Source organism: Leucopleurus acutus (assembly GCF_964270905.1).
Source record: "Leucopleurus acutus genome assembly, chromosome: 14".
Taxonomy (NCBI): Eukaryota; Metazoa; Chordata; class Mammalia; order Artiodactyla; family Delphinidae; genus Leucopleurus; species Leucopleurus acutus.
Genome location: NC_139156.1, coordinates 33011873 through 33025135, shown reverse-complemented (window position 1 = coordinate 33025135; position 13263 = coordinate 33011873). Strand labels below are relative to the sequence as shown.

At 43.4% G+C, this 13263-nt stretch overlaps 2 protein-coding genes across 13 annotated transcripts in view; one reads left to right on the top strand and one right to left on the bottom strand.

The window, feature by feature from the left end:
* The window catches only part of LOC309971473 (protein FRA10AC1), a 167142-nt gene that overhangs the window by 78769 nt on the left and 75110 nt on the right, over positions 1–13263 (bottom strand). For 9 of the 10 annotated variants that reach the window (XM_082854475.1, XM_082854477.1, XM_082854472.1 and 6 more), the window contains 4 exons: positions 11394–11452; positions 9754–9828; positions 6212–6384; positions 5854–5957 (listed from right to left, as the gene is read on the bottom strand). The gene's annotated coding sequence lies outside the window, so the exon portion shown is untranslated. Of the gene's footprint in view, positions 1–5853; positions 5958–6211; positions 6385–9753; positions 9829–11393; positions 11453–13263 lie in introns of those variants that run through there. The other variant, XM_082854468.1, reaches the window with a different exon arrangement.
* LGI1 (leucine rich glioma inactivated 1) overlaps positions 6501–13263 on the top strand; it is a gene marked incomplete at both ends in the record, with an annotated part of 32599 nt that continues 25836 nt past the window's right edge. For 2 of the 3 annotated variants that reach the window (XM_082854465.1, XM_082854466.1), the window contains 2 exons: positions 6516–6730; positions 7124–7195. In XM_082854465.1, the coding sequence (XP_082710591.1) occupies positions 6516–6730; positions 7124–7195 (287 nt within the window). Of the gene's footprint in view, positions 6731–7123; positions 7196–13263 lie in introns of all 3 variants that reach the window. The other variant, XM_082854464.1, reaches the window with a different exon arrangement.

The following is a 13263-nucleotide window of genomic DNA, read 5'->3' as shown; positions in this document are numbered from 1 at the left end:
CCCAGTAAGGTCCTTTTATGCTTAGATAGGCAGAGTCAGTGTCCATCACTCTCTACCAAAGAGTCCTTGGTGACACACTACTTCTAATCTTTAAGATCTGGCCCTCTGCTCACTGCCCTCTCCCCCCCTTCCCATTTAATTCTGGGAGAGTTATCAGAAATTGAACGCCTTCTTTGTGACATGCCTTCCGCGTGCACTGTTACTAATCCTAATATCAACAATGCAAAGAAGGTATTACTTCCACTTTACCAGTGTGGAAAATGAGGCACAGAGAAGCTAAGCAACTCGCCCAAGGTCACACAGCTAGTAAATAACAGAAATGATATTCCAACAGGTCTGATTGCTGCTCTCAATCAGTAAGTGAAAGTTACTGGAATTGAGATCAACATTTCTCTGCCATTTCACAGACTCCTGGGGCTGGGTGAAGCTCTTCAACATCCTGTAAGGTAATGTTTTCTTTTTCTCTCTTTTTTTTTTTGTGTGTGTGTGGGGAGGTTATAAACCAATTGTAAGAAATACATTTTATATTGCAACCCTGAACACACACACACACATATCCAAAGAATGGAAACAAAGGCTTCACAAGGCAACAGCTACTCTTATAGGTGCAGTACAGTCCAATTTTGGATTCAAAACTATTTTATTCTTTAAAATTCTGCTTGACCTACTAGACTGATTTTGCAACCCACTAATGCAGCTGACTTGCTGCTTCAAAAACCCTGCTCTAGGTCCTGTCGCACCGGATGCTTTCCTTCACTCCCTCGAGCGTTCTCTCTTCTGCTGCTCAACTGCCTCTCCCCGTGAATACAGGCTCTCCTTTCTTCTTTCCATTCCTTTTCCCTGAATTTTCTGATTAACTCCCGTTCTCCAGCTGTTATCAGTGTCTCTCACATCTGCAATTTCCTTCATTTTTTCTTTTCTTTTTTTTCTTTTGTATTTTAATGGGACATACTTCAGACAAAAAAAAAAGTTGCAAGAATAGAACAAAAAATTCCTGGATACTGTTTGCTTAGATTACCCAATTTTTTTTTTTTTTTTCGGTACACGGGCCTCTCACTGTTGTGGCCTCTCCCGTTGCGGAGCACAGGCTACAGACGCGCAGGCTCAGCGGCCATGGCTCACGGGCCCAGCCGCTCCGTGGCATGTGGGATCCTCCCGGACCGGGGCACGAACCCGTGTCCCCTGCATCGGCAGGCGGACCCTCAACCAGATTACCCAAATTTTAATATTTTAACACATTTGCTTTTTGCTTTAGCCTTCCCTCTCTTTCTCTCTCCCTCACACACACACATACATACTCAGTTACATATTTTTCTTTCTGAATGATTTCAAGATAAGTTGCAGACAGGATGTTTCTGTACCCCTAATACTGCAGTGTGAGTTTTCAAAAATAAAGAATTATTTCTCAAAAAAAAAAAAAAACCTGCTCTATTGAGAAAGCTGCTTAAACTGACACCAGTTTGCATGTCTGAGTGTAAAAGGAGGCAGGGCCAAGCTGGATCTTTTAAGGCTCATAATAATCATTTGTTTACTTGCACGATGTGTGTTTCCTAGGTCACCAGCCTGAGGGGAAAACTGGGATCAGAACCACAGCACAGGCTGTTCTTCTCTCTCTGTGCTTTCAACAACTCTCCCAGAATTGCCAGCCCCTCCTCAAAGACCCCTTTCAGTTTCTGAGAATGCCAGGGAACGTCGCACATGCGCTCCCAAACATCTTCATTTTCCTTCTCTGCTGCTTAGGCTCCCTGCTGGGATCATTTGCCACTTCCTATGTCTGTGGGGCTGTCACTACTGTGGGACGGTAAGGGTGAGTTGCTCCTGGTGGAAAATCCAGTGATTCTGGTGATGTCTGAGCCATGGACCTGGATGGAGATACTATTGGTCTCATATCTCTATAGCAGCTCTGGATGCCAGAGCACTGTGTGTGGTCCCCATGGCACCCACAAGCAACGCAATTGTGCCCACCAAACTAGAGAGAACACTCTCTGTTACAGGGATCCCAAAGTAGATTCTTCTTACGCCTTCAAAATTATACATGTTCAAGGGCAACGGACTGAAGAAAAAAAATTTCCATCCCATGTTCAAAACCACCTTCTTTTTCTCCAGCCCTGGTCCTTATCCTTGGACCAAGCTTGGGGGCTCCTACTCTCACCCAAACTGGGAGAGAGTTCTTTCTTCCCCAGGAGGATTCTTGGTTCCCTCATGTGCAGAGACTCTTGGCAAGGCCACAGTCTGTCATCCTGCACAGAAGTGCCTGCTTCTTGGAGTGAATATACACTTGAGATAAACCCATTATTATTTGAGAAATTTGCTTTCCAAATATCAGAAGTTACATGTTCAGAATTCAAGTCCCATTGCAATGATGACAATGATGATGATAAATCTTTCGTGTAACAGACCCCATGCTGAGCACTTTAGATACATTATTGTCCTTCATTCTCTCAACAACTTTATGTGATATGTACTGTTATACATACTCCTCATTTTACAGAGGAGAAAACTGACCTAGAAAGGTTAGATAGCTAGCCCATGGTCACATGGCTGGCCAAGTGCAGAGCCAGCCCTGGATCCCCTCAGCTACTCCTCCAGAGCTGGAACTGGGCAGTGAGCCTGCCTCAGCCAGGCCTCCCAACCTCCCTGGGCCTCCTTCCAGCTCTGCTTTCATCCTTTCTAAGCCTGTCTCCCAAGGCCCCCCCGTAATGCACAGGTGGGTTGCCAAAACTTATATAAAGGCTTCCAAGCTGGTGGAAAGCCCTAAGCTTCTACCCTCCCACTTCCCACACCCTCTCTGTGCCCTACCAGGGCTTCCCGAAGGAGGGCAGGGAAGCTTGGTCAGCAACAGGGCCCCCTCCCCAGGCCCCTCAAGACTTCAATATAGGGACTCCCGTGGTGGCGCAGCGGATAAGACTCCACGCTCCCTGTGCAAGGGGCCCGGGTTCGATCCCTGGTCAGGGAACTAGATCCCACACGTGTGCCTCAACTGAGAGTTCACATGCCACAACTAAGGAGCCCACATGCTGCAACTAAGGAGCCCACGAGCAGCAACTAAGACCTGGTGCAACCAAATAAATAAATAAATAAACAAAAGACTTCAATATAGCGGCAACCTGCCCTCCTCTCACTAGTTCCCTCTTCAGTCCAGTTCTGGAACCTGTAATGTTTCTCCTCCCTAGATGAACATCAGCAATATGTTACTACACAGTTAAAATTGTGCCTGATCTCAGCAGGTGCTTTAATTGAATAGGAAATTCAAATCTGGGCTTTAAATGCCACAGCAAAAGAAAAAGTTATTGTCTTTTCAGAATGCCCATTGTAATTTCTCCTTAGAGAACCGCCCCCAACAACCCGCTATGGTCCTTTTTCCACTTGAACTGACAAACTGAACCGCCAGATAAATACAGCTGCAAAGTGAAGTCATGGCTATGATTTCTTTCCCGCATTCATTTGGTCTCCTGGCTTAACCACGTCAAACATGAAAGACTGCTCACCCTTTCCCTGATGGCATCTACAGGGCACAAAGCCAAGGGCTGATCAAGCCATCTTGACAATCTGATACATTTGAAAGTGTATCAGAGGGGAGGGAAGTATTCTGTTTGCCTACACAGATCAGTTTAACCAAGCATCTGCCAGAGTGTCACCCCATGCAGAGTGGTGGCCCTGCCACTTTTCATCTGTGTGACCCCTCAGTACCTCGGTCTCCCCACTGTAACACGCAAACACGCAGTGATTGGAGCCGAGAACTCTGAGGTCCCTAAAAGATCTCAGGGTTTGTATTTTATAGTTACAAAACACATCACTTGCAAGTCAGAGAACTTAGGGCATAGGTGATTGTTTGAATAAAAACCATCTTCTATGAAATTTTCGTCACATAATTATTTCACGAAGCAAGTTTCCACTGTGCACTCAAAGCAGGATTCAGTTTACAAACATCTGACTTGCAGCCAACTTTTGTGACACTTTTACTGTTTCAAGTGGGGCTTGCCCATAGGTCATGGTTTCTAAAATCACTGTGATAGACTCCCTTCCTCCATAGAGTCCTAGACAGCGAAGCAAGAGTAGAATGCATTCTAAAACCATTACTTCTCTTAGACTTAGTTTTTTCTTTCCTTGTTTTGTAAGACTCAGTTTTTTCTTTCCTTGTTTTGTAACAAAACACACACACACACACACACACACACACACACACACACACACACAAACCAACATATTTACGAGCCCCCCAAAACTGGTTTAACGAGAATAACCTACTGGTCCTTTGGAAACACAAACCATATCCTATCGCTCTGCTGCCTAGAGCTCTGCAGAGGCAACCTTGGCTCTCTGGGTGGTGGCCAGGCCTTTGCAAATGCTGCTTGCTCCACCTGGAATACTCCCGCCAACTCTGTCATTCCCCCTTAACTTGGAACTCAGCTGGATCATTGCTTCTCCAGGGAACTGTCCTTCACTTCCTTTATGATAGCTCTGAGGAGCTGTCTGGAGTTTCCTGGGATGAGCATGTCCCGATCACGGCGCGCCTCCGCGCTCTGTGGCTGCCCATGAGGGCACGCTTGTTGTTCACGGCGCTGAACAGGGCGCTGTCCAGGCACTGGATTCACCCAGGGGTCTCTCCCTTCATGGAGCCTGCAGTCTTCTGGGTAAACAGACAGCAATCAAATACGGGAATGACCATGACTGCCACCGCCCTCCTCTCACAGAGCTTCCAGAGAAGTAAACGAGGGGCGAGCTCCCTACAAGAGGGAAAGGTTAGACCATCAACGCCTCAAGCTCCATGCAGGATGAGTTTATGTCATAATCACATATTTGCTTAAATAGTCCTTGTACTCCTTTCAGTCTAAGAAGCTGAGAGAAAAAGGACTGTGGACTGACATCACTGGCCAACGGTGCCAGCTTGAGGGATGGCCGCCTGTGACGTGGTAAGAAGACCAAGCGTCTATTCCTCCATCCTAAGCATCTCCACGCCCACATAGATTATACCTCCCTGCCCCAAAGCCAGGGTCTCTTGTTTTTCTCTTGTTTAAATGAGTTTCCTTCTCTAAGGGTACATCCTCTTTCCCATCATACAGGACAGTAACATAGCCTACCATTTGGATTTTTAAAAAATAAATGTATTTATCTATTTATTTAATTAGTTAGTTTTGGCTGCGTTGGGTCTTCGTTGCTGCACGTGGGCTTTCTCTAGTTGTGGCGAGTGGGGGCTACTCTTCGTTGCGGTGTGCGGGCTTCTCCTTGCGGTGGCTTCTCTTGTTGTGGAGCACAGGCTCTAGGCGCGCGGGCTCACTAGTTGGGGCACACGGGCTCAGTTGTTCTGCGGCACGTGCGATCTTCCCGGACCAGGGTTCAAACCGGTGTCCCCTGAATTGGCAGGCGGATTCTTAACCACCGCGCCCCCAGGGAAGCCCCTACCATTTGGATTTAATGTTTGTAATATTTATGGAACGTCTGCATTATCATGCCCATTTTACAGACAGGAGAATAGATCCAGAGGCACCATCAGCTAGTTCATAGCAGAACTGGACCCTAAAAAGCCAGGTCTCTGGCTCTCAGGTTGGCGTTTTCCCCACCGTATCTCAGCCTCCTGGGTTCAGCCAGACCTTACCAGAGCCCTGGAAACCGAAGTTGGCCGCCTCCTGCTGGCAGGGAGTTCCTTCCAGGCTTCCGGTTCCAGCGCTCAAGAAAGGGGAGTGTGAGAGGTGAGGAGGGCGGGTTATACACAGAGGCAGTCAACGAACCGCTTCTATCTCCCTCCCTCACCACGGGAGGAGGGAATGGCTTACACATGGGGGGGAGGGGGCGGGGTGGATTATGAAAATCAATAATTTATGACAGTTAAGTGTCAGAAAAGTATTTACTCACATTCATTCCCTGAAAGTCACATTCTCCATGTGTTCTTGCTTGTCTTTCAGCGATGGCATCAGTCAGGTGGACTCAGCAAGAAATACCAAGGTTTTAGCCAAAAGCTGCGAAGGGAGAGAGTTTCATTTCACTTCCTATTTCCAGCCAGGGCTGGCTCCAAAGCTAGCTTTCCTTACTAGGTTGTTTGCCACATGAAAAGCAAATTCCCAAAGGTTTCTGAGATTGCTGAGATCCGGTGCAAGATGACTGCTCCCACCCACCGGCCCACCCACCCACTAATAAGACATTATGCCATCCTATTTTTGGTAACAATTAAAGGGCTCCCGGTGCAAGCAGAAAGCTGTTTATTTTCTGTTACATCACTTCGCTTTGCCTTCGAAGGCTGGTCTGTGCTCAGTGTTTTCGTGGTGATGCAAGTCCGCTCTCTCCTCGAGCAGTTGGATCCCTCCCATCTCGCAGCACCTCACAGGTCTCTTCCCCGAGCAGTGCATCGCTGGAGCGAGGAGCAGCTCACGAATCAGCTGCAGGTCCCTGTTTTGAAAAGCAGAGAGACAGAGGCAGAGGAAAAGGGTGGACTCCTATGTGACCTGGTCTTAAAGCAAGACAATCACCATCTGAATTCCAGAAGCCCTGTTCATGTTTGGGGATATTTTTTCGACTGCATGGAATCAGAGAGAAGCCAAAGGATGGGAAATGCCTGCATCCCCCTGAAAAGAATTGCTTATTGCCTATGTCTCTTATCTGCGCTTTTGCTGACTGAGGGGAAGAAACCAGCGAAGCCAAAATGCCCTGCCGTGTGTACTTGTACCAAAGATAATGCTTTATGTGAGAATGCCAGATCCATTCCACGCACCGTTCCTCCTGACGTTATCTCATTGTAAGGCCCGTAAGCATTTTGGTATCTAATTTACAATTTAAAAATTCCAGCCGATGTATTTGGGGCTTTGCATGTATTGGTAGAAGGGCATGGGGAGAGATTCCTCTTGCACGCTTGGCCATTTGACAGGGCTAACATTTTGCTGCATTTAGAAATTTTGATTTTTATTAGCTGCTACAGAACATGCTTAGATATCTTCCACCCCTGAACATTATTATGAGAAACCTGTAGCAGATTCATCTCTCCTACTTCATCTGGGAAGGAACAGTATCGTACTTCATGAAATAGTGTCAAATAGTGACTGTTTTGCTAAACTGGATTAACATAAGGTTTGTTCTGTGTGTGTGTCTCTTTGTGTGTGTCTGTTTATTGTTTTGTTTTGTTTTCTTTCAGATCCTTTGTGAGATCTGGTTTTACTGAAATCTCAGAAGGGAGTTTTTTATTCACACCATCGCTGCAGCTCTTGTGAGAAATATTTATATCATGACTATTTTTAATACAGCATATATTTGGATAAACCCTCTAGTAAAACGATCTCAATATTAATTTTGTCAAATGTGATTATATTTCTGAGGAGGAAAGGAATATCAGTAAAGTGAGGTAGATGGGTTTGTTTGCGACTTGACACCAACGGTGCGGATTGATGCTTGCAATTGTAAATTTGCTAACCTGTAATGCTAGCTACTTTCATGGCTATTTATGAAGTTGTTGGAATGTTGCAACAATGATCTTCATTTCATTCCACCCTTTTACTTTCATTTTTGACTTGGGAACTTTGGTTATTTTACCCTGGAGTTTCTGAATTAGTCAATACAGAACCCAGCATAACATATGCGCTCAAGATGTTGTCCTCGGGGACCTGGGGCAGGCTGCTACTCTGTATGATTTACCATGTGGGGAAGAAAAATCTCAGTTCTTTCTAGGTAATTCCTTAAAATATTCATTCTCAAGTGACTGCTTTCTAATCTCATCTAATTTATAACTCATCCCCTTATAAGGAGGGAAAGAAAATACTAATATAGGATAGTGCAAAGGATTAGTCTTTGCTGTGTGTTTTAAGTTAGCCATGAGGGAACCATATATTCAGTCTATGTCTGAAAATAGTCAAAAAATAATATTTGACTAAGAAATCAGATCTCTCCACAGTCATAATGTAACATGGATAATTTGTTGTGACGTGTAACGTTTGGCCATTGGAATGTTAGTTCTTAGATCAGGACCACATACGGGGGCAAGAGGTCCACCCCCCCACCCCACCCCCGTTCTCAGGTGTCAGGCCACAGACTGGGTTGTAGTTACCGGTTCCAGGGGGGGAATCAGCCAAATGTCCATCAACTGAGCTGTAGTTATCTTAACTGCATGATCCTGGACCCAAGTTTTTTTGCTTGTTTTTGTTTTCTTGCCTTAATTGGCCATTTTGGCCGTTTGAGGTTTTATAGACAGAGGCAAACAGCATGGATTTGAAATGCGAGAGACCTATGTGTAAATCTCACCCTACCACTCCCTAGAAACTAGACGTGAAATTGTGTGCAAATGACTAATTCTCTCTGAGCCTCAGTCTCCTCATCTGTAAAATGGAGGTGATGACACCTTGAAGAGTTATCAGAGATAAATAAGATTTAAGTAGATAAAATGCTTGGTATAGGATGTGACAAATGGTTACACATTTTATAAATGGTAGGGTTTTAACTTTTCACATAAAGCTAAAAAAGCTAAAAAAAAGATCACTTAATCTATTGTTTCATCTATATGAAATCCCCAAACTGGTTTGACTATTTCATTTCATAAACCTGATCAGGTGTTTTGATATTATGTAATAATGTTGGCTACTGTCCTTCTACTAGCTAATGTCTTTGAATGATTAACAATTGAGTAGAATATTCCTAAGTGATTTATCTGTTTGATTGATGGCTAATAGTGTGATTAGGGTAAGTGTTAGTACATCAAACAAATTCAAAAAAGACAGAGTCTTTAGCACATAAAGGGGCAAAGTCTTCAGTGCTGGGATCCTTCCGTAGGATAAGAATTGCTTGTATGTGAGAAAGTGATCAGTTGTGCCTATGCTATTATTTGTTAAATACATAGATGGCTCATTTTAAAAGCATCCTTTTGTTGAGCTAAGGCACCTCTCTCTCCCCAGGAGAGTTAAATAGATCAGTCCTTAAGATTTGAGAAGTGTCAGTTGACACATACTACTCAAATTCCAACACTGGATGGGCATTAGCTGTGACACAGAAAGCCCGGATCAATCAACCTCATCAGTTAGCACCTCTCCACTCTGTGTTTCTGCTGGGTGGATCCGGCCTCAGCAAACACAGATGCTGGACAATGTTATAGAAATAGTTACCGGCTGCTGCAGAGTAATGTGATTACACGTATTTAGAATCACAGAGGAAAGCCAAGGAACTGGTTTTTAAATAGCCCACACGGAGCGTGTGTGCCATGCCCCTGCGTTCCATGCTCTGAGTTCCTATGGAACATTCCAGCCCTTATTTCTAAAAGCAGTTCAGTTTTCAGAAATAACAAAAGGGCGAGTGATTCTTGCCCTGGATGTCCTTACTTAACTCACACTGGCTAACCTCAACATGGCAGATCTGTGCCAGTGCTGATCTTATGCAAAATTGTCCAGGGTCAAAGTTTGTCTCTGATCTCCAGGATCCTGTTTCCTAAAGATTCTGCTCCCCATTCTTCCTGTCCAATGTTCTCTGTTTCCTCCTGTCGTTGGGAAAGGGTCTAATAAGCGCATTTTCACTGAGGAGAAAATAAATGAAAAGCCTCCAAGTATGAGTAGTGCCATAATCATAACAGTGGTGGGAATGCATGGCTCACAGACAGAAGGAGTTTTTCTGTAGGACAGGGCCATCCACTGCCCTGAACACCCCACACTGGAACATGAAGACCCAGGGGACTTATTTGCCTTTGCATGACTTTTGCCATCAGACCAGACCTGGATCACACCAACCATTGCTCGGGGTTTGCAATGGATTCTAATGGTATTCGTGACCGCGGATTACCAAACTGACCTGTCATATCCTGTGAAGAGAGAAACTTCAGAATCGATTCTGCTTGATTGATGTACAAAGGCAGTTGGTTTCTTGCTAAGTTGTGGAAAAGAGAAAAGAAATGACCCATTCATGTTGCCCACCCTAACAATCTGATAATTTCATTATGGCCCCAAATGCTTTTTCAGACCTTCTGCAGAAGGCATGATGAGAAGTACTTTTTGAAATGTTAGCCTGGGGTACTGAGGGAAACAGACGTAGTGCCTCCTTAAGTTACATATAATGTTTTTGGGGAAAAGATCCTGGTAGGCCTTGGCTGGCAATGTGTGTTGGAGAACAAGTAAAACAAAAGCCCACACTCTGTAGAGAGGAAGAATAAAATTATCCAATAAAAATTCATCAGAGTAGTTATACAAACCTATTTTTTTAAAAAACACCTATGGTTTTAAACAACAGCAACAAAACCTTTCCCAAGCAAATGTAATTTCATTCATGTTTCCATAGGCCTGCTGTGAAACATAACCAGTGGGAATGATTATTCATTCTAGTCTGTTTTTAGTGATAGGAGCGAGTGGTACTTGTAGCAAAGGCAATTTACAGAAATGTGTTTTCACACAGGACAGTCCTGTTCTTCTCAACCACAGACTAAAATCCCCAATGATGTAGGCTCATTACAGAAGTAAAATTCAAATTTAAGAGCATAAAATGTGGCCACATTGCCATTTGTTGATCAAATTTTTAATAAACTAAAGCTATCCAACTCTAAAGAGAGTTCTATTTGCAGGGAGTAAATTACAGGGTTAGGTTAGTATCATGCACACAAAAAAAATCTTTATATAAGAATTTGGTGTAACCAGAAAAAATTCTATTTATTCCAGTGAGATCTGATCTTGTCTGAAGCAACAGAATTGATCCCTCTGGGGAAAAAAATATCATCATTTATTTTATTAATCCACAATCAATACATAAATATATAGCCCATAAGAAATCAAAAACTAAAAAACAGAAAAGCAAACAGCATGAACATGATAAATCATAAGTCCATCCTTACTAAGATTTTATCATTCAGTTCTTCAAAATATGATTTGTCCAGGGAAAGCTATCCATAGCCTCTCTCACCTTTACAGCGATTAGCCTCTTTTTCTATTCCTCCTTATATGACAAATGTAAGAAACATTTAGCAACCTTCAGTGACAACTCAAGCCAAACCCATCAGCTAAGAGGGCTTCTAGAGGAATTATTGGCTGGTTATGGATGAGCATGTTTTGGTTTGTGCCCAGTTGATGGCCCACAAGGGACCAAAAAGTAAAAATTTCAATCACCTAGGCTGTTCTGTCTACAATCTGCCCAATGACCCATAGCTCTGATTTTTAACTTCTTAATTAATTAATTGTTGTGACTGTGCACACAGCCCTGTACAACAAAGGTTTTCTCTGAAGGTGTATTTCATTCTCTCAATTATTCAAGCAAGAAACTTAGGAGTTACCTCTCCCTCATGTCCACTTTCAACAGGAAACAGCATGAGAATCTGCCATCTCCTCTTCACCCCAGGACCATGGCCCTAACTGAGGCTGCAATCACTGTTCCACAGGCTGCTGGGGAGATTCTGCACTGGTCCCCCTGGTTCCGGTCCCTATTCTCCCCACCTCCATCAGTGTTACCTTCTCGAAGCGCAGATCTCATCATGTCACCCTCATGCTTGGTAGCCTTTAATGGTTCCCTAGAAACAGAGAAACATCTGAACACCCGAGTTGGTATTAATAGAATTTGGCTATTTGTCTAGGGTCATCTCTCGCAGTATCGATCACACGCACACACACACACACACAAACACCCACACACTGTAAGATCCATCCATACCAGCCTGAAGTTCCTCTATTTTCTCAAGCTCTGTAGATTTTACTGATTTCTATGTTCTTTCTGTCATTTTTGGAGCTAACTGTGCTTGTGTCTGCCCTTGTTTCTTACGGAGGATTCTCAATAGCCAAGGTCCTAGAAAAGAGCCCGGATGTTATAAGCTTAGATCTTGCTTACTATATGTTTGTTGAATTCAGTTCATATTTTTATAGATTTTATACTAGAGATTCCTGTTTTCCTATCAGTAGATAGTCTCGGTCATGTACCTGCTCTTTTGTATGTTTTGTATACACAATCAGATTTCATGTGAATTAATAGTGTGGACGTCTGGAAAGTGGGCTGAACCAAAAAAAAACCATGAAGAGATATTTGTTCACGACATTATGACGTCAAATTCCTTCAACAGATATTTCCAGTGTACTGGAACTTAAAAGGCAAAGCATCCAAAATCTTTCTTTAGACCCACCTGCTGAATCCCTTTTGTTTCACTCTGATTTCCTCTAGGTCTTTGACAAGTACAAAATCATATTTGCCACCCAGGTTCTCTCCCAGGTTTGACTAGCCTCTCTCCTGTGAAGGTTCAAAGTCCCCCTTCATCCAGTCTGACAGGACATCCAAAGAAAAATGTTGGTTGAGCATTATTAAGATGAAGAGCAAATTTATGAACACAAAGACTGTATCATAAGGCAGTCATGATAAGCTCTCTCATTTTGTTCAAAATGATATTCAGTTGATTGGTGAGGATGGTGACCCTTGCCCATTGTTGAGCCTACGGCTGATAAAGGCTACAAAATGATCACAGGGCATTACAATGACAGCTGTGATGTCAAAATGGCTAACCATGGTGAGCTGGCAATGTGGCAAGTAGTAAAGAACACAGGTTTTGTGGTCAAATAGACATGGGTTCAAATCCTCACTCTGCTGCTTCCTAGTTCTGTGATTCGGGGCAAGTTTAACCAAGCCTCATTATCTGCATCTACAAAGTGGGCAAAAACCATAGTACCTGTTACACAGGATTACAGTCAGGATTCAATGAAACAGTACACGTAAAGCACTTGGCACAGCTCCTGTAACTCAATAAACATTAGCTTTCATTATAGTTCTGAAAATCACTTTAATTTGAATGACCTTAACATCAGATTAGCATCTGATTGTACAGTTTGGGTTTTCCTACAGTGCTAGCTGTAAAATTTTATTGTTCTACGCATAGGTCTCCATCAGAACCTGCTAAGAAATCTTTCTTCAAATACTTCTCACAAGGAACATGAACTATTTACCTTTCTGAGAATGGGAGGGGAAAAGAGAAGCAGAACCCTTCCACTTCTTCCTCATGAAAAAACAACTGGAACCGTATTTTGTAAACATGTCAAGTTTTGTTAAAAATAATTAACACTGGCCAGTCTTCAGATGAGTAGTTTTGTGGTAAGATGGAAAGAAGCCTGAAGTAGAAGTCAGGAGACTTGGGTTTGAAATCCAGTTCAGACAGTAATGGGCTGTGTGACCAAGTATCCCTGGGCCTCAGATTTTATATGTAGAAAATATCAGAGGTAGATTAAATTATGGTTCTCATACTCAAATGCCCAGTGGGGGCTGGGGTGATAAGGTAAATGAAGGAAACAGTTGGGTATAAGACAGTAGGGAGTGGTAGTGACTGGGGTAAACCAGACAAGACAT